Source organism: Malus domestica, chromosome 05 (assembly GCF_042453785.1).
Source record: "Malus domestica chromosome 05, GDT2T_hap1".
Classification (NCBI taxonomy): Eukaryota; Viridiplantae; Streptophyta; class Magnoliopsida; order Rosales; family Rosaceae; genus Malus; species Malus domestica.
This window is the reverse complement of record NC_091665.1, coordinates 9,695,359-9,716,490: the sequence shown is the minus strand read 5'-3', so window position 1 is coordinate 9,716,490 and position 21,132 is coordinate 9,695,359. Positions and strand designations below refer to the sequence as shown.

Genomic DNA, 21,132 nt, shown 5'->3' with positions numbered 1-21,132 from the left:
CCTTTCTACATTTATTATCAAAGCACATCTTTTGTTGGTGGGATTTATCTGATTGCATGCTTTCAAAATAGACTAATTGTTTATCTGGATGTTGAAATGGTTTGCCGTTCTTATCTTGTTTTAATCGGTGCGGTGATTTTTATCTATATATGAGATGTCAGGTCTTTGGAGAAAGTGCGCATGAATATTGGTTTTTTTTTTGACAAAAGAATCGAAAGGTAGCAGCTTTGTATTTTGAGCAAGAAAAATAGTTTTTATAGTACTACTATCTAGTGTCTTCGACAACATGTGTTTTTAAGAGAAAATATTATTTTTCATGCTGCTTTCATTTGATTTTTTTTTTTATTGAATGTCAATTATTAATATGTGCCTTGTGATCTTCGTAATTGATTGTTTTTCAACAAACATTTCATCATATATACATTTTGCATGATCGACTTAGTATCTTGTAAAGTTTGAGGGAAAGGTGATTGACGATCGTGTTAGTGTCGTGTCACTTCAACTCAAAGGCTGAAGAAAGATCAAGTAGCAAAGAGCGAAGACAAAGCTGCTAGCTTGTATGGGTGTCTAGTTGATGAGTTTTTGCAAGTCTTTATGTATTCTTTCTTTCTTAGTGCTTCCTAGCATGGTAGCCCGATGATTTTCCTAATGGTGGGTTTTGCCTTGTTAAATCCTACATCATGTGCGCACTCCTTATATTTATGCTGAATATTTGTGTAGGATTATTTGTGTAGGATTTAGTTTGCATAACTGGATAATTTAAATCATAATTTGAATTAGTTTTAAGTTGGAACCTATTTACACCTCTAGGTTAAATTAGTACTCATCATAGGACTTTCAATAATTACCCAAATCCTATCTTTAATACATTCTCATTGACTCTATTCAAGTAAGTAATCACTATTTAAATCAATTAAGGATATTTATTTTGTCATCTCAAGATATTATTTTCTATTTAATATCTTGAGAAAATTCTTTCCATACACCTTGGCCAATATGATGCCGGCATGTGTAAGGTAAAAGTCTAACACTATAGTTGTCCCTCTCCCCCTATATATCTCTCTAATTCTACCGAATTTTGGTATGCTTTTGCTACCCCTAATACCCCCAAACACTAACTCTATTCAGAGAAACTAACTTTGGCATTAGAGATCCATTGGCCTAACCCCCCCTCCCCCCACCTCGTGGGCGAGTTAGGCTTAGCTCTTTGATCAAAGCTATTGATAGTTTTGTAGGTGCATTTTCATCAAAGCAAGAGACGACGAAAATTTGCATTGACAAATTAGTACTCTCATTGAGAGTTGATTCAAATACTCAAAGAAGATTCTCATATCAATTAATTTTTCCTAGAACAGTTTCTTAATCAATCCCTGGAGAAAGGATACGATGGTAGGAAATTCATAAACCACGAAGAATGGAACCTTGTATGCAAAATAATTTGGACTGAAGGGTAAAGACGAGGACATAAGCCCACGACGACGATCCTTAAGGCTCAACATGATGGCAGAAGAAACCTTATCGCCACAGAGCCACACCACCGTCTCCGTCACGACCCATCAACCACGACAAGGCTGCCAGGCCATAGCCTAGGTATTTGCATCGATGCCTTTACAGTGCCATAATCCTCAATATCCTAGCAGGAAGACCAGGTCCATTTCGTGGTCCACAGGCAGGAGGATCAGGGCTTGGCAGCTGCCAAGCCCAGTGTAAAAGGCCCAGCCCATTATAGCAACAAGCCTAGCCGCATAGCAGGCCTAGACCCACAGAAGCCCAACAGAGCTAGCCCAGCCAGCAGAACCAGCCTAAGGGCAAGCGACCTAGGCCCAACTCACTGCCAGTAAAGCCCAGGCTACTATTAACCGAGCCCAAGCTCGCAAGGAGCCAGCGTCAACCCAACGCACAACGCGGGCCTAAGGCTAACTGCCACATGCATGAGCCCAGCGCACCCTCACACATGTTCTAACCACCCAGTCGGGCTGCCCTATCCACGACCCACTTCGTCGACCCATCAAATCTGAAACCACTTCAGGCGATCCCAATTCTAGCCACTGACCTAGCGATCAACCCAAGGATATTTTCGCCCCACTTTTTAGTAGAAATGCCTGCTTTGGGTCTGTTTTTCGTACCTATAGTCCACTACACTTCTACCATACATAGGGATGCCCATTATCCAGACTCTTCTAACCCAAATGGCGAACACCACATATCCTGGCATGTCGCCAATTTAACCAGCACCCTTGCGCAACAGACTACCTTGATAAACTAGCTCCTCGAGCGCATCGAGACACAGAGTGCCCCAGACGAGGTGTCCCAAAGCGAGACAAGGGTAGATGATCGTGACTCATTCTAGTGATGTCTAGGCAAATAGCCACTCAGCTCGCCACGAATTGTGTGTTTGGGTAATGTGCACTCTCATTTGGGTCCTTGGGAAAACATATTCTCTTGCTTCAATGCACAAAGAATCGTTTATTCTAGACTCGGCTCACTAGTCAGTGTGTATTCGAGGTTGGGTCCACACTCCGACAAGTAGTCTGGACATTCCCAGCGTTGCTTCCACACGAGGCTATGCCCATAAAGAGATTCTCCTGCGAGGCACCAGAATAGGTAGCCATAAGACGTATTGAGGATGGAACGAGAGTAATCCAACTCGAGTTCCTTTGGCAGCCTCCGCTAAGCTCGACAATAAGCAGTCTGTTCACCAGCCAGAAATTAATCACGTGCACTGCAACCGTATCACAAACTAGCATGACATGAAAAAAGCAACATAAACTAGCAAGTTAATATCAGAGGCTCCACTACCCCACCAGAAGCAAATCCAAGAAAAAGTACAAAGACTCGTAGCAGAATAGCTGCGCAAATTTTTACGCATTGAAATTGCCAACGATGCCCTTCGAAAAGAAGTGGCCAACATGAACATGTCACTGTTCACAGATGAGATCGAGCAAACAGAGCCACCATGGAAGTTTATCCCGCCATATTTCACATTATTCAAGGAAGATAAAGATCCGGACAGGCACCTGATGCATTACTAGAGCATAATGACTCTCTACGATAACAACGACACTCTCATGTACAAAATCGTTCCTATGACACTCTAGGGATAGGCGTAAGATTGATTCCATACCCTGCTGTCACACTCAATCTGAAACTTCAGCGAACTTGCCTTAGTTTTCACTTAGAAATATCCATCATATTGCTCGATTAAGAAGAAGTTTGACCACCTTTTCAACATGAAGAAAGACCCTAAGGAGTCAATCCGCACATATGCCAAGAGGTTCAAGGTGGAAAAGGCAAAGATTTTTAGATGCGATGATAGGATTGCAAGCTCAAACTTTAGAAGGCGGCTTCTAACATAACACACCTTTTTCTAAGAGCTGATCATAGGCGAGAACTTGACCCTGGCAGATTCTTGTGCTTTGGTAGAAAAGCACTCCCTTGAGGATGAGGCCAAGCGCTCCTAGAAGCCGCTTGAGCAGCCGTGCAAAGACACGGAGTTAGCTCAGAAGAAGGTGAACGATAAATTACTCAATGAAAAAAACAAGCCAAGAAGAAGATGCGGGGACCGATCCCAGCGAAATGAGGCTCATTGCCTAAGGTGTACACCAAGTTCTTAGTCTTAATCAACCAGATCTGTCATGACCTTAAAGATAAACCATGGTTCAAAATGCCGCAACCTAGGAGATACTTCCAAGCTGGACCAAACGAAGTACTGCGTATTCCACAAAGCTCCAAAGCACATAACTAGTGAATGCATCACATGGACGAGGTACTTTGAGAAGCTAGTGAAGAAACGCAAATGCGACAAGTATCTTGACAAACTAGCTACGCGACCGAGGCAAGATGCAAAAGCCGATGTCGAACCCCCAGGCAAGACAATCTGAGTCAACGGTATCTTCGTTGAATCTAAGCATATGAGGACCAACAATAATTCCAAGAAGAGGAAAATCTAGTATACAAAATTAGTCTTCTAAGTTCAAGCCGTAGATGTTGTACTTGGGCCTATTTTCAGCTTCACCGAGCAAGATGTTGAGTGAGTATACTTTCCCCACGACATTGCTTTGGTGATATCCGTTCAACTGGTCATCGTTATCGTCGCTAGAATTATGGTGGACAACGATAACACAGTGAACACTCTACAACTGTCAGTCATCCAGAAGATGGGCCTAGAAAGCACGATTAAATGCAAAGCAAAGGTCTTGACCGGATTCAACAAACTTACTTCAACTGCCATTGGCACAATCATGCTTGACGTTATCAACCCTTCAATTGTCTCATCGCAGATGTTCATGATCGATAGCGACCCACTCCTTATAATGGGATTTTGGGCTAACCTTGGCTAGTGAATATTAGAGTCGTGACCTTGATCGAGTATCATAAAATCTGACTTGCATCCCTAGAAGAGCAGTCAAAGAGATCAAGGGTGACTAAACCATGTTTCCCTGATGCATTCTACAAATTCTCAAACAGGCAAAGAAGACTTTTGCCCTAACAGTAGGAACTGAAGTGCAGAAAGACGATTCTACCTACCAAATAGCAATCACAGTAGATGGGTCAAAAAGATAGCGTCAAGGTCGACAATGCCCTGGTAAATAAATCAGGCTGGAAACTCTAAGAGGACATTTAATACCCTCACAAGCTAGAGAATATGGTTAGGATTGGCTCACGTCTAAGCCTGACGGAGAATAAGGAACTCACGGCTTTACTTAGGGAAAATCATGATGTTTTCGCATGATTACCCTCTGACATGCCCAACATTGATCCAACGATAGCTTGTCGTAAGCTGCACTCGCCCCCGCTGCCAAACCTGTGATCCTAAAAAAGGCAACATTTCGCACCCGAGCGAGTAGCGATTATTGAAAAATGAGAAGGGCAACGTCGACATTGAGGAAGTGGTGCATCCAGCGTGGCTAGTCAACGTCGTGCTAGTGATGAAAAAAGAGAAGGGCAACAACATCGATATTCCTCAACTTGGTAATTACCCGCACAATTCTCAAGTGTGGGGTTTTATCACAAAATGCCTCAGTATTAGTTGGAGTAGGGTTATGATATTTATACTCTTCTTTTCTTAGAGATACGATCAATGTGGGATATTTTAACATGCCCTTCCACTTGGGACCCAATTAGTGTGTCACACATGTAAGATCCACACATCTACAACTATATTGAGCTAAGAGGACTCACCCTACACGCGGGGCCAGGGGACCCGCTATTTTCAGGTGGGGCCAAGGGGGCCACATATCACGTGACAATACAATACGCTCCTACTCCTAGACTTTGATACCATGTTAAATTGTCAGAGAGACGGGCCAAAGGCCTACTTCCCACAACACCAATAATGTCCCCAACTTGTTAATTACCACCTTTATAATCAGTCAGATGTTGGGTTTTTATCTTAAAGGCCTCGATATTAGTTAGAGTTGGTTAAGATGTTTAAACTCTTCTTTTTTTAGAGATACGGTCAATGTGGGATATTTCAACACGCCCCATCACATAGGACCATATTAGTGAGTCAAATATAAAAGATCCACACGGGGACCACCAGCCAAGGGGACTCACCCTACATGTGGGCCCAAGGGATTCACTATCCATGCGGGCCAAGGGGGCCCACCCATCACATGGCAGTTTAGTTTGGGCCCAATCCCTAGCTTTGATACCATGTAGAATTATCAGAGAGACAGGTTAAATGCCCACTTCCAACAACACCAACATTGTCCCCAGTTAGTTAGAGTGGGGTTAAAATATTTAAACTCTTCTTTTCTTAATGATACAGTCAATATTGGATATTTCAACACATATCTCATGTTTTATAGTTTGACCCCCCGACCTGCTCTATCCTCTCTCTCTAACTCGTGACCCATTCTTTTTAAAAAAAAATCCTTCAAACATGTTGTACAAAAATGTGGGAAATTGAAAAATTGGAAAGACACAAGCATCTAGGTGTTCTCCCTACATGACTGCAACCACAAATGCAAGCATTTCTCTCTTTAACCATGTTTTGCAATCCATTGTTATCATACTTTAATTTTAAATGCACTCACCCAACTAAATCCAAGGGATTGGTGTAGGAGAAAGCAAGCGTAGTTTCAGAACTCTCAGTTCGAGTTTGAACTCTTACAAATGTATTTTTTGGGCCATTAACTCTGCTTTGGTGTCTTGTTTGACTTGGGGGCCAAAAGTATGGTGTCGACTCATGTGGTACGGACTGCATAGGCATGAAAACTAATTTGCCATCAATATATGGTGAGATACCTCCTATATATTAAAAGAAATGGCACTCGCCCACCTTTTAACGTGTAAGATTTTCCAAACAAACAAACTTTGTTCATGTTCATGTTAGACCAACACCAAGGGTAAAACCCAAATCCAAAACCAAATATTTAGATTTAAACCCAAAAATGTCACCCAATAGTGAGACCTAAACCCAAAAAAATTAGTTTTGATTCTATTTCGTCTCAATATATTGTATTTTTAGTCGAAGGAAGAAGAAAAAAGGTTCTTAAATAAATACCCATATTGTTGAATGTTGAGGATGATCCTAAGCGAAGCAATGACTTCAAGAGATGCAGCCTTTTGGAAAGAGGCTATAGATGATGAATTTGAATTATTGATATCTAACTAGACATAGGTTTTAGTAGACTTGCCTCAAGGATCAAAAGCAATAGGTTGTAAGTGGGTATTTAGAAGAAAATACAATATAGATGGGTCTACTCAGACATTTAAAGGCAAGCTGGTTACCAAGGGTTTAGGGAATATACTATTTCGATACATATGCATCAGTAGCTAGGCTCACATCAATTATAATATTGTTTGCATTGGCATCTTTATATAATTTGCATGTGCATCAAATGGATGTGAAAACAACATTTTTAAATGGTGATTTGGATGAAGAAGTCTATGGAACAACCAGAAGGGTTTGTTCTCCCTGGGAATGAAAAGAAGGTTTGTAAATTAGTAAAGTTGTTATATGGATTGAAGCAAGCACCAAAACAATGACATGAAAAGTTTGATTTTGTCATTTTATCATATGGATTTAGACATAATAGTGCTGATAAATGCATATACTCTAAATTCACAAATGATTATGGTGTTATTATATGTTTATATGTCTACGAATTTTTAGTACGAACATGAAAGGTGTATATGAAACTAAAGAGTATCTAAATTCAAAATTTAAGATGAATGACTTGAATGAAGTAGATATTATCTAGGGAATTAAAGTAAAGAAGCATAGTAGGGGTTACGCTTTGTGTTAGTCACATTATATAGAAATATTGCTTCTTAAGTTTAAGCATATACAAATAAAAGAAGCAAGTACCCCTTATGACCCTAGTGAAACTTTGCTTAATAATTCTAGTAGGTCTGTTGCACAGCTTGAGTATGCTAGTGTAATCGGAAGTTTAATGTATGCCCTACACTGTACCAGGCCAGATATCGCATTTGTAGAAAGAAAACTTTATAGATACACTAGTCATCCAGGTACTGCTCATTAGAAAGCAATAAAAGAAGTTTTGGTTATTTTAAAAGAACTATTAACCTGAATTTAACTTACTCTGAGTTTCTAGCAATACTTGAAGGATATTCAGATGAAGTTGGATAACAAGTGCTAATGATAATAAACCTACATCATGGTGGATTTTTACAATTGCCGAAGGAACAATTTCTTGGGCTTTGAAGAAAAAACGTGTATAGCACATTCAAATATGAAATCTGAATTTATAACATTAGTGGTAGCAAGTAAAGAAGCGGAATGGGTTAGAAATTTGTTATTGGAAATAGAGTTGTGGCCACAACTAATGCCATCCATTTCCTTATACTGTGATAGTGAGGCTACTTTGTCTAGAGCATACAATAAGGTATACAATGGAAAGTCTAGATATATTAGCTTGAGACATGAATATGTTAAGCAATTAATAACTGATGGGGTTATTAATATTATTTATGTTAAATCAAGTAATAACTTGGCGGATCCATTAACGAAAGCACCTTCAAGAGCTTTGGTAGTTAGTACATCTAGTGGAATAGGGCTCAAACCCTTTACTGAAAATTAGCCACCAATAATGGTAACCCGACTTTGTCTAGAACATAACTAGTTTAAAAGTTTAATGGGTAATAACAAGTTATTGATAAGTGGTTGTCAAAGCACTGAAAATTAATATATACTCATTCCAGGATGATTAGTGCAAGACTGCTACGTTAAGGAGGATGAGTTTTATCTCTTAATGAGGTTATTTGTAGTTATGTCTATAGTAGCAGGGACATGAGAATGAACCTCACCTATATGAACATAAGAAGTGGTGCCACTTCTACCAAGAGTTGGGTTTTCTCTTGTAAATGTTCATGAAACCAGGATGAAGCACAAGGCCATAATAGTGATTAATTAGTTCAAAAATTTCTTTAAGGAAATAAGACATAGTCATATGTGTAGTGATTATGGTTTTACCATAAGAATAGTTGGTTTAAACTTAGGTCACCATCGCATTCGTTATAACTTTGAATTACTTACTCTAATTAAAGGTTTAGTTTAAAAGATACCTTTATTGTATATGCTTGTGATAATTATAAAGAGAGAATTGTTGTAATATCATTTTCTATATATTCTTAAAATAGGGAAGGATTGTTAAATACTTATAAAAAAAAATATAAAAAAAAAAAAATATATATATATATATATATATATATGCGGCTGTTTGACGGGAAGTTAGGTTATTGACCCAACAATTATATCTCTTCAATTTGAAGCATTGCAGCTTTTCATTGTTGCTAACAAAGATACCCATTGGTTGGGCATCTGATCGCATGCTTTACAACATATATGCCCTTTGGGTAATTGGTGTTTTGTATCAGATAAGTCCATTGGACATACTGCTGCAATGAGTTGTATCCCATGGGGAAAAGGCATACTCAAACCAAATGATGTGTCTAACAGCTGTAAATCTCTATATATATATTGGTAACATTAGCAGAAGAGAAACTCATTCAGAATTTTGTTGTCTACACAATTGCTTTGCTCTCTTCTCTCTCTCCTTCACATTCATACAATTTCTAGTTATTTCTAAGGGAATACAATTCGGTTTTGCTAACCAAATATTTCATACTTTGTTGTATCCTGGAAGTAATTTTCCAAAAACCCTTTAGCAAACTCATTCGAGTGAGGGCAAATAACACTTTAAGAAAACAATTCAAGTCGTACCTCAAAGTCATCATTCGGATTATTCTCTATATTTCTACATTTATACTCTAACATAGCTAGCTTTTGTCGACCTTGAGTCGTGTTAAAAGTTTCCACTGATCTTCCTAATACGATTGAGAATAATGTTGAGCATATTCTTGAAACTTGTGGATTCCAGCTGAATACATCTAAAACTCAAAAATGTAGATAAAATTTCACTGGTAGATATTGTCGCTCTGTAATAGTAGAGGCCTTTCAGACCAATGAAACGGGTAAGCTTTCCTCCTCCTACTTTCAAATATTTTCTTGTTTCTCCACCATTCATGAAGGTAATTAGTGTCGTTGTTGAGCAGTTAGAATATTTCACATGCCTGTGCTTTCTCTATCAATTGACCAGTGACAAAGAGATGCCCCTCCAAAAAAAAAAAAATGAGACGCCCATGCCAGTGATAGGCTGATTGTTTGACGATGGCCCTACTAGGGCAAATCCTGGGCCACTAAGAGAAGGTGACGTACCAATGACCAAAATGGATGGTTAAAAGAGGACAAGATGCCAATCAAAATCAGAGAGGAAAGGATAAATTATAAAAGGTTGTCAAAACTTGGGCTAATTATAGCCAGCATTATTGGGAGTTTTCTTGGAGACTTATTACTATATATATAATTGTTAGTAGTGGTGTAATGTTGCATGCAAATAGGAAGAAGGGCAAACAAGTAACGAGCAACAAGAGGATGATCTGATCAGCTGGATTTTCACCTAACACCTGTATACCCCAATCCCCTCACGTCTCTGTGTGGCGCAGTATGAATAAATCCATCGATGGGTGTGGTGTTGATATGGAGGGCGGCATTGAGACGCTTGTTTCCTAGTCACTTATGAGTGACGTGCATACAACTTACGTGTTAACACAATATAAAAATGTTCGTGCGTAATTGTGATTATGTGTTGTTTTCTTTCATTTCATGACTTCACAGTATAAAAGGTTTATACATAATTACAACATATGTATATAGTATATGTATACAATTATGTGTTATATCTCTTACCATATGACTTGTATACGATGACAGACACAAAATACATGATTGTACATAAAAATTAAAGAGTTACTTCATAAAAGAAGTTAACCCAAACAGTCAGTCTTCTAAAAAAATTGAGATTAATAAGCATTATCACTTACCTTATCTTCCTTTCTGCCTTATCCATCTTATTTGCTGATGAGGTAATAAGAGAGGGATGGGTGAGGGACAAAACAATGTGTGGAATGACGGGTGATTAGCAAGAGAAAAAAAAACAATGATACCTAAAGGGAAAACTAAAACAATAATTTAGAGGCAATTCGAAATAGTGTTAACTATCAAACTTTTATTTCGCATTCTCTTCCTCTTTATTAATTTTCATACGCATTTCTTCTTTACTTCTAATTAAGCAAACGAAAACTAAGGGGTGTATTGAGTAGAGATTTTGAAGGGTTATAACCCATAAAGTTTTGATGGAGCTTTTACAGAAAGTCATGGCTAGTGAAGGGAGGAGATTTTATATGCATGCGTTTAATTTTGTTTACCTAGTGAATGATGATGAATAATTGTTTACCTAGTGACTAAGACAACGAGCTCAGAGTTTTAATTGATTTCTACGTACTTGGGTTGGATTTGTTGTATGCTTAAAATACTATATCAAATCTCTCCAAATTCACCTAAATTCCTCACTTTTTGAAATTCTTTAAAATCAAATGTTATTGACTGCACAAGAAATTTAAAAAATTCATTTCAAATCCTAATTGAATACATTCGAATTTAGTAAAATTTTATAAACTCTCCTAAGATTCTAAATGAATACCCTTGGATTTGTTAAAAAAAATTCAAATCTCCCATAATCCTAATTAAATGAACTGAACTTTAAAACTTCAATTAAAATTCTGATTAAATACATCCATATTTTTGTAATCTTTCAATAAATCACAATTTAAAATCCTTTAAAAAAATCACAATTGAATGCATCCAGATTTTAATATATTTTTATAAGGAAAACCGTTACAATTTTCTTTTTAGTTATCGAAAGTTTGAACTGCAAAATGAGATTTTTGTACTATCAATAACAATTTATTTTATAAATTATTTTAAAAATCTAAATGAATACCACTAAATTTGTTAAAAAAAATTAAATTAAATCAAGTAAAAAATTCAAATTGGATACTTTTCTTTATTATACAACGAATATTACTATTTTAGACTGTACTAATTGGGTACTCCTCTAACCATAGAAAATCAAAGTGTCACTGGACAGAACCTACCAGATGCATCGACGTCACCGGACACATAATACGGGGCGTCGCATTATGACTAAAATTTAAAAAAAGCACTATTCATTCAATTATTGTCTGTGGAGCCAATCACTAGTTTTCCAAGAGCCGTAAAGTTATTTCTTTTCTTTTCTAATCTTCCCAGTATCCTTATTTCACGCCCATGCAGCTATATAAAGGCATGAGCGGCACCAACCTAGTATCATAGTTCAAACTCAAACACAAAGGCGAGAGAGAAACAGAAACAGCCCGCAGAAGTCTCTGAGAGTGTTTGGAGAGTCAGAAAACATGTCCACCGTTATACTCAGCAGTGGCTACGAGATGCCGGTCATCGGCCTCGGCCTTTGGCGTCTGGAGAAGAACGAGCTCAAAGACGTCATCTTAAATGCTATTAAGCTTGGCTATCGCCATTTTGACTGTGCTGGTATACCCTCCATCACTCACCTCATCCTGTTTTACATTAACCCATGCATATTTTACATTAATTTTGGTTTACTTCGTTCTAAATAATTCATAGTATTTTTATTAAAGGAAAACTAATGAAAAGGGCTTGAAAACTTTGAGTTTTAATGATAAGGACAAAATAAAGGGTAAAGTGAATAGTACCATGATTGACTTTTTAGTGTAAAAATGTGGTTTTTCGTTAAAATGAACAGTACCAGGTGCTTTTCGTTAAAGTTCCCTTCCAAATACTGGCTAGAGAGGGAAGAATCGAATATCGGACTTGATGAGAATGGGCGGATGTTCCTGACTATTGGACACAAAGCTCCCTTGCTACCTAGCTAAGTTATTAAACGGTTGACTATTTTTGCCACTAGTGTTGGCAAACTATTAATAATTTGCTACAAGGAATCACATGCATCATGCGTAAGTTTTTTTATGAACAAGAAAAGTGTACAAGCCATAAAGGCGGCGGTGATGCAATCTGAACATTACTTTTTTGGTTACATGTGAGACTAGCAAAGGAAAAATGAAAGTAATATATGTAAACGACTCAAACTATAGGAACCAGTGGCGGAGCTAGAAATTCATGCCAGGAGGGACCTTTAAACTAATGAAAGAAATTAGAAAAAAAATTAGTAATATCATGGACAATTTGAATCAACCAAGAGTGATGGAGCTTTAAAATTTGTATGAAAAAATTAGTATTGAGAGATATCATAGTAAATAGAACTTGTGTTGACATCTAACGCAACATTGATAATAACATTATAACTAGCTCAAACTATTATTACGATATTTTTCTTTTAATATTATTGAATCTTCCTCTCGAATATATATACCTTGTTTTATATGAACTAACAAAAAAATAAGCTATTATTACGATACTTTTTTTAATATCATTCAATCTTCCTCCCGAATATATATACCTTGTTTTATATGAACTAATAAAAAAATAATTGGTTTAAAAGAAATCAGAATGTTAGCAGAAGGGTAGTTATATATGGTAATTGGTAAAAAAATATCAAAAAGTAGCTTTCTGTCAGCAAGCGTCGACCCCAGGACCTACTGAAACCTTTAAAACCTAACATACCAACACACCACATGCACATTATTGCAAAAATTACTACATAATCATTATAAATTTATTTCCAGGATGGGCCATGGACTACCCTAATCTCCATGTGGCTCCACCACTGATAGGAACCCTTTGTCCAAAACCATGGAAAACCCGTTTGTTACTTTTATAATCGCTTGGTTACACTAATATATATATATATATATATATATATATATGGTTATGATTCGGTGATATAAATTTTGACACTTATGTTATAGGGTCCACTTCATAACATATTTGTTTACTATGAATTGTAATAAATGAGGGTTTTATATTTTATTTGTTTAGGCCGAAAATGGTATTTTAGTTTATTCCAAAAATGGCAATTTGTTTTTTAGGACGCGGATAAGTGCACCTCCCATGACCACAATTCGCAGATTAGGTTAAGGCACTAAGTTAGACTTTTATAAATGTATTTGTATAAAAGTGGAGAAGACAAATGAGTCCCAGACCTTCGCTTATATTTTTCGACCAATCCCATGTTTGCTTCTCCCCTTGGGAAAGGGAATAATAATAATAATAATAATAATAATAATAATAATAATAATAATAATAATAATAATATCGTACGAATATTGTAATTTGAGAGGATGCTCACTGTAATTTGAGAGGACCGTCTTAAGCATAATGAGCAATTCACCACTTGTAAAAACTTATTTGTGGAATATAAAGTTAAAAAAAAAATTGGACTTTATGTTGTAAATTTAAATCTAGATGTCTCACTATTTTATGGTTAATAATGGTAAACTATTTGACGTTGTAGCTCATTATAAGAGTGAAGCAGACGTTGGGGAAGCACTTACAGAAGCATTTAAGACTGGACTTGTCAAGAGGGAAGAACTTTTCATTACCACCAAGGTATGTTCAAGTAATTTACTTCTTTGGTTTCAAACTAGTTTTATAAAATAATAATCTGGTGGAGATTTAGGCTAAGCCGTAAAATGGACCCGTTATAACTAAGTATTGACGTCTTCATCTATGAGAGTCAAGTCTAAAACCTCTTACTCACAAACGAACATGAATTATATATCTAAATTGTAATGGTAGTGATGAAGTATTAGTGTTTATCTCACGTTCTCTCAAGAAAGTGGCAATTTTTTGTTGTTATAATTATATTGCAGATTTGGAATTCAGACCATGGGTATGTGGTTGAGGCCTGTAAAAACAGCCTCAAGAAGCTTCAGCTAGATTATCTGGATCTCTACCTAGTTCACTACCCATTGCCCACGAGGCATAATGGTACCTCCCCCCTCTCTCTTTTAGGTTAGATAATTGGTATTGGATGACATTCAGATCCTCTTTGTGAAGTATCCTATCTGTTTATCGTATATTGTGTGGTCATAAATAATTTTGAATTTTTTCATTTCAAATTAAATACAAACAGTGCTTACGAAAGTTGATCGCACAATGTACAATGAACGGATAAAATGTGAGGATCCAAAAAATGATCCTCATCCAGATTATTGTATCACTCAACGCTGTGACGTTACAAAATTATAAGTAGTTAATTTACAATGAATTGGTATTTATTTTACTTGCTGTATGGTCACAGCCATTGGTCAAACTGCCAGTCTTCTGGGCAAGGACAAGGTGCTGGACATAGATGTAACAATTTCCCTTCAACAAACCTGGGAGGACATGGAAAAGACTGTCTCTTTAGGCTTAGTTCGTAGCATTGGTCTCAGGTACATCCCATAAGCACTACACCTTCATCTCGGTATCCGAACTCGATTAGATCGGTGAATGTCGCTAAACCAAATTGTAATTGGCTTCGTTTTTGCAGCAACTACGACCTCTTTCTGACCAGAGATTGCTTGGCTTACTCCAAAATAAAGCCTGCAGTGAGCCAATTTGAAACTCACCCCTACTTCCAGCGTGACTCTCTCGTCAAATTCTGCTTGAAACACGGTGTTCTTCCCACAGCTCACACCCCTCTCGGAGGTGCTGCGGCCAACAAGGATATGTTTGGTTCAATTTCACCTTTGGATGATCCAGTTCTCAATGTAAAGTATTCTGTGTTTTACACATGCACCATTCAAATGTCGTAATTACGATATAACAATCTCTGTTTTCTAAAACAATAAGCCAACCAAAGAAATTAGATATTGAACCTGTCATTCATGAGAGAAATACATCTAGAACTTAATGCTCACTTGAGTGTTTCATTTTCAGAATGTGGCTAAGAAGTACGGAAAGAGTGTGGCACAAATCTGTCTGAGGTGGGGAATTCAAAGGAAAACAGCAGTGATTCCAAAGTCATCAAAAATTAAGAGATTGAAAGAGAATTTGGAGGTTCTTGAATTCCAGCTGAGTCATGAAGACATGGAGGTCATAAACACTATAGACAGGAAATGTCGTACCAGTCTACCTTCCAAGACTTGGGGCTTAGATGTGTATGCATAAGCGTGGAATTCAAAATCCTCCGAATTGCTGCTTCTGCAACTTCTTCAAAGGGTGTTAAACAGAAGCGAAATGGAAAGTATCGTGCATCTTACTTACAATAAACTTAGCTTTATATAATTTTCCCAAGCTTGTCTATCTGCTAGTTCAAAAACTTCAGTATTCAGCCTTTGTATTGGGTATTGCAAATGATAATATATAATAAAATGAATGCCATTGTAATTTTCTTTTGTATTAATAAATGAGTGATTAAATAAAGTGTAACAAATTACATATTGCATAACTATTTGTTGCTTACTTGTTCATTTGAATGGAATAGTGCGGAGTCACAAAGCTTTACACTCAATCACCTTTGCCCTAGCTTTTGTAAGTTTGCGCTTAGTGTACAAATGGAATAATGGCGAGCCATTTCTTGGGATAACTTTCAAATTTCTGGAGGTACCACCTAATGTGTTTCCGCTGCAGCCAATACTAAGTTGGACACCTGAAAGACACCAAATACGAGAGTAAAGCACAAGGAGATATATATGGTTATCTCCCGTGTACGTATTGAAAGCCAAAATGGGAAACAGAATTATAATTAAATTTAAAGTGAAACAACTTAAGTTAAGAATAGAGTAGTTAGCATTGAATAGTTATATATGGTTATGCTTTTTGAACTCGATAAGAGAAGAATTCATAAGAACATTCAATCCCTAATATGATTACCCTCACTCTCAATATCGCCCAATTTCTTCAACTTTCTCACCAACCAAACAGACCATAACCCAAAATAGACCATCAAATCCTTTACCTGAGATGACGACTGCGTGATCTTCCCTCTCTTGGCAAACCCCAGAACAGCTCCATCAAACGAGGCCAGCCCAGAACAAGGTACGGCGGCTACGAGTATGGGCATAGTCGCCGCAACCCATGCTGTTCTAAGCAACCCAACAACACCCACCTCCATTAGAGCGAATACCCAAGTCAGGAAAGAGCTTAATGATTTGGGAAAGGCTGGAAACTGTGACATTTAAGCACTTTCTCAACTGGGTCTTTTAAAAGTCTGCGCCATTTTTGCAGATAAAATGCACATTAAAAAAAGGAAATGAAAAAATGGACAAAGAAAATCAAGACATTTTATTGAAGAACTGAATGGATTCCCAATTTACGGGGGAGTAGACAGGAGTCGCCAAGTTCAAGAGGAGATACTAATACCAGGCGTGACGTGAGGTTTTGGGACACGGCAGGGTTAATCATCAAATTTTCAAGCCGGCAGGTGATCAAATTTTCAAATTAAATTTTATAAACTGTGGATGATTGAATAAATTATTAAGTGTTAGTTAACATAATTATTTATTATTATTGACATATTATTTAATTTGAAATTTTATTTACGTAGCATTACGTTTAGGCATATAACGTAGCAGTCAATTGATAAATTTTGTTAAATTAACCACGACGAATTTCGAACTCCCATCGTTATGAGATATTTTTAGTTGGATATCTTTGAATTCAATATTACAACTATTTTTCTAACATACTGAGGCCTATTTATTCCTTCTATGTTGAAAATCTTATCCTTTCAGATTTTCTTCCATACTTTTATGTTTTACAATCTTCTCTTATCTAATCATTTTTAATTTCTTATTTATGTCTTCCTCATTATATGTAACTTATTTTTTCTTTATCAATAAAATTTCTCTTGTACATCAGGGTTTCTCAAAAAAATAAAAATAAAAAACCTTTTAAATTTCTCACACAATTGTTATCATAAACTTCCTTTTTTTATAAGCAAAAATTGAATCCAAACACACACCTATTCTTGCTTAAAAAAAGAAAAAAGAAAAATCTTTTTTCAATGATTTCAAGCGGTGACAAGAGGATTTAGATGCTAGAAGACTTTGATTCTATGTGTTTTCTTTTGTTATTTTTGTCAAATGATAGAATTTGTTAAATTAGATGTGGATTAGACATCGATGGGGTTTAAACCCACGCCATTATGCAAGTGTCACATCCCGGCCCGGGCCCCCACCACATCCCTAGCTCAACTCCGCCGTAGCACGATATTGTCCGCTTTGGACCCCGACCACCCCCTCACGATTTTGTTTCTGGGAACTCACACAAGAACTTCTCAGCGGGTCACCCATCATGGGATTGCTCTCACGCGAACTCGCTTAACTTCAGAGTTCCTACGGAACCCAAAGCCAGTGAGCTCCCAAAAGGTCTCGTGCTAAGTAGAGATGGGAATATACATATAAGGCTTAGATGATCCACTCCCCTAGGCGATGTAGGATGTTACAATCCACCTCCTTAGGGGCCCGACGTCCTCGTCGGCACACTTCCTGCCAGGGATTGGCTCTGATACCAAATTGTCACATCCCGGCTCAGGCCCCCACCACATCTCGGGCTCAACTCCGCCGTAATACGATATTGTCCATTTTGGGCCCCGACCACGCCCTCATGGTTTTGTTTTTGGGAACTCACATGAGAACTTCCTAGTGTGTCACCCATCATGGGATTACTCTCATGCGAACTCGCTTAACTTCGGAGTTCCTACATAACCCGAAGCCAGTGAGCTCTCAAAAGGCCTCATGATAAGTAGATATAGGAATATACATATAAGGCTTAGAGGATCCACTCCTCTAGGCAATGTGAAATGTTACAGTAAGGGCTCAACTTCTTTCCAACATTATGGTAAAGGACCACTTGCAATTCAAGGTGTTTTCCACTCATATGCATATGTTAAAGGAAAGTAAATAAGATGAAGAAAATACAATTACAATTAATATTTTAACATATAATGATGTGGACTTACTAGATCACCTACATTGGTATCACTTGATAAATTACGATATGCAATACTGATGTAGAACAAATGCTTATGTTATTGATTTGCTGGATTCTATGGGAATTTTCAATACTTTAAAAGTTGTTGATCTATGTGAATTCAAAGACGATGAAATTCTTTATCCTAACCATAACTCGGGGTCGAGTTCTTCTGAAGTGGAGGGGACTAATGTAGTGGATCGAAGAGGAAATGGACCATCAGAAGACAAAATAACGCAGTGGGAATTTGTAGAGTGGCGTCTAAGCTCTGATTTGGGTCCATCACACCTTTTCGAAAAGGGAATGATGCTACGAGTCAAACTTTCTTCTTTACTATGACATATGATAGATTTTTCCATCCAGACCCTTTTCGGCCTCCAAAACAATATTTTAATTTCGTAATAAAAATCAGACCTTTGAGTTGTCATCCGATTAATGTCGTTTTACTTGTTTGAGTCATTTGAGTTGTTCAACGAGTTGTAATCAATCTACTTAAAGCATTTTGCTGTTTTAATATACTCACTCAATTATCAATTAAAAAAACAACCTTTTGGAATTTCTCTCAATTTTATGATGGATTCCAGACTTGTTCTTCAAGGACAAGGATTAGTTGATAACTCTTTTGATCAATTCAAGATGATTCAATTGGTACCAAAGTGGATTTCTCCCATCTGGGCATTGTTGATTGTTTTATCTATCTATGAGTAACCTTGATTGTGAATCTGCCCCTATCACTCGAGCGGACCTGGACGTTCAAACAAAACAAATTACAACTTTGACTGCACAATTTGGATAGCTTCGTGGAATGTTGCTCCAAGCCATTGGCCAAAATATATGAAGAGCTACCGAATGCAATAATCAGGGAGTTCTGAGGCCTTGTGTTCAAGACAATGAATCGAAGTTCGAGGAAGAAACCGTAGACCATCCCCGGTTAATAGTCGAAATCATAAAACCGCAACACCTTTCATGATTTTCAGATTAAGGCCGACATTCCAACTTTTGTGGGAAATCTGAAAATCAAAGACTTCATATATTGGTTAGTGGACGAAGTAAAGCTTGGTAGTTGCCACTGCAGGCCTAGGGTAGGAAGCCCAACCCACTGCAGCAGCAAGCCTAGCTACACAACAGGCCTAGACCCACGAGAGACCAACAGAAACAGCCAATGAGCAGACAGCCCAGGCCCAGCTCGCTGCCACCCGAGCCCAACCTACTCTCAACCAAGCCTAAACGTACGGAGTCGTACCAACCCAACACACAAAACAGGCCCAAGGCTAACTGTCATACGCGCGAGCCTAGCCTACTGTTAATTAAGCCCAAGCTTGCAATGAGCAAGTGCCGACCCAACGCACAGCGCAGGCCCAAGGCTAGCTGCCACATACGCACCCCCGCACATGTTTCGGCTACCCAATTAGGTTAGCCCATTCGTAACCTACTTTGTTGACCTGTTAAATCTGAGACCACTTCAGGCAATCCCGATTGCAACCACCAACCCAACGATCGACCTAGGGATATTTTCACCCTATTTTTCTGTATGAATGCATGTTATAGGTCCGTTTTTCGTACCTGTAGTCCACTACACTTCCACCGCACATGAGGATGCCCATTATCCAGACTCTTCAAACCCAAATGGCGAACACCACCTGCCCCAGCATGTCGCCGATTTAAACAGTGCCCTCACGCAATAGACCACCTTCATGAACCAGCTCTTTGAGCGCATCGAGACACAAAGTGCCTAAGACGAAATGTTCCAAAGCAAGACAATGATAGATGATCGTGACTTATTCCAACAATGTCCAGGCAAACAACTGATTAGCCTGCCACGAACCATGCATTCGGGTAGTGTGCACTCTCATTAGGGCCCTTGGGAAAACGTATTCTCTTGGTTATATACGCAAAGAAGGGTTTCTTCTTGACTCGGCTCACGAGTCAGTGTGTATTCAAGGTTGGGTTCACATTATGACGAGCAGTCTGGACATGCCAAGCATAGCATTTACACGAGGCTAGGCTCACATGGAGATTCTCCAACGAGGCATCAAAGCTAGCAACCACAACACAGATTGAAGAAGGCACATGAGTCCAACTCGAGTTCCACTAGCAACCACAGCTAAGCGCGACAGCAAGCAACCTGCTTACCAGCCAGAAATGAACCACGTGCACCACGACCGCAACATAAACGAGCATGACATGCATAAGAGCAACATAGACTAGCAGGTCATTACCGGAAGCTCTGTTGCCCTACCAGAGGTAAATCCAAGAGAAAATACAAAAGCTTGTAGCAGAGCAAATGCACAGATTTTTGCGCATTGAAACTACCGACGATGCCCTTCAAAGAGACGTGGCCAACATGAGCAATTCACTGTTCACAGACGAGATCGAGCAGACAGAGCCATCGCGGGAGTTTATCCCATCATATTTTACCTTATTCAAGGGAGATGAAGATCTGAACAGGCACTTGATGCACTACTGAAGCACAATGACCCTCTACGACAACAACGACACTCTTATGTACAAAATCTTTGCCACGACGCTCCAGGGAAAGGCACAAAACTAATTTTGAGCCGCCTCGTAAAAACACAAAACAAGCTTAGAAAAAGGCTAGCGCTAAACTACTGAATGACAAAAACAAGCCAAGAAGCAGACTCAATGACCGATCCCCAGCGAAATAAGGCTCAGCGTCTAAGGTGTACTACAAGTTCTCAATCCTGATCAACCAGATCCTTCACGACCTCAAAGACAAACCATGGTTCAAAATGCTGCAACCTATGAATGAAGATACCTCCAAGCTGGACCAAACGAAGTACTGCACATTCCACAGAGGTCCAGGGCACATAACTAATTACTACATCACATGGACAAGGTACCTTGAGAAAGAAAGGCAAATGCGATCAGTA

General features: G+C 38.2%; 1 protein-coding gene and 1 long non-coding RNA gene across 2 annotated transcripts; one reads left to right on the top strand and one right to left on the bottom strand.

Annotated features, from left to right (window-relative positions):
* The first annotated feature begins 11,436 nt into the window (after window positions 1-11,436).
* LOC114824769 (NADP-dependent D-sorbitol-6-phosphate dehydrogenase-like) lies at window positions 11,437-15,691 on the top strand. The gene is made up of 6 exons (XM_070822241.1): window positions 11,437-11,896; window positions 13,797-13,891; window positions 14,155-14,272; window positions 14,586-14,718; window positions 14,817-15,036; window positions 15,206-15,691. Exons 1-6 carry the CDS (start codon window positions 11,761-11,763, stop codon window positions 15,434-15,436), a joined length of 933 nt encoding a protein of 310 aa, XP_070678342.1. The 5' UTR covers window positions 11,437-11,760; the 3' UTR covers window positions 15,437-15,691.
* On the bottom strand, window positions 15,645-16,668 carry LOC139196382 (uncharacterized). The gene is made up of 3 exons (XR_011581215.1): window positions 16,631-16,668; window positions 16,227-16,478; window positions 15,645-15,917 (listed from the first exon to the last, which is right to left on the bottom strand). It is a non-coding gene; the product is annotated as an uncharacterized lncRNA (long non-coding RNA).
* Between the last annotated feature and the right edge of the window lie 4,464 nt (window positions 16,669-21,132).

Coding starts and splice junctions, on each gene's coding strand:
- LOC114824769 (XM_070822241.1), top strand. CDS start 11,761: ATGTCCACCGTTATACTCAGCAGTGGCTACGAGATGCCGGTCATCGGC. Junction 11,897..13,796: donor TCGCCATTTTGACTGTGCTG/GTATACCCTCCA, acceptor TTGACGTTGTAG/CTCATTATAAGAGTGAAGCA. Junction 15,037..15,205: donor TGGATGATCCAGTTCTCAAT/GTAAAGTATTCT, acceptor TTTCATTTTCAG/AATGTGGCTAAGAAGTACGG.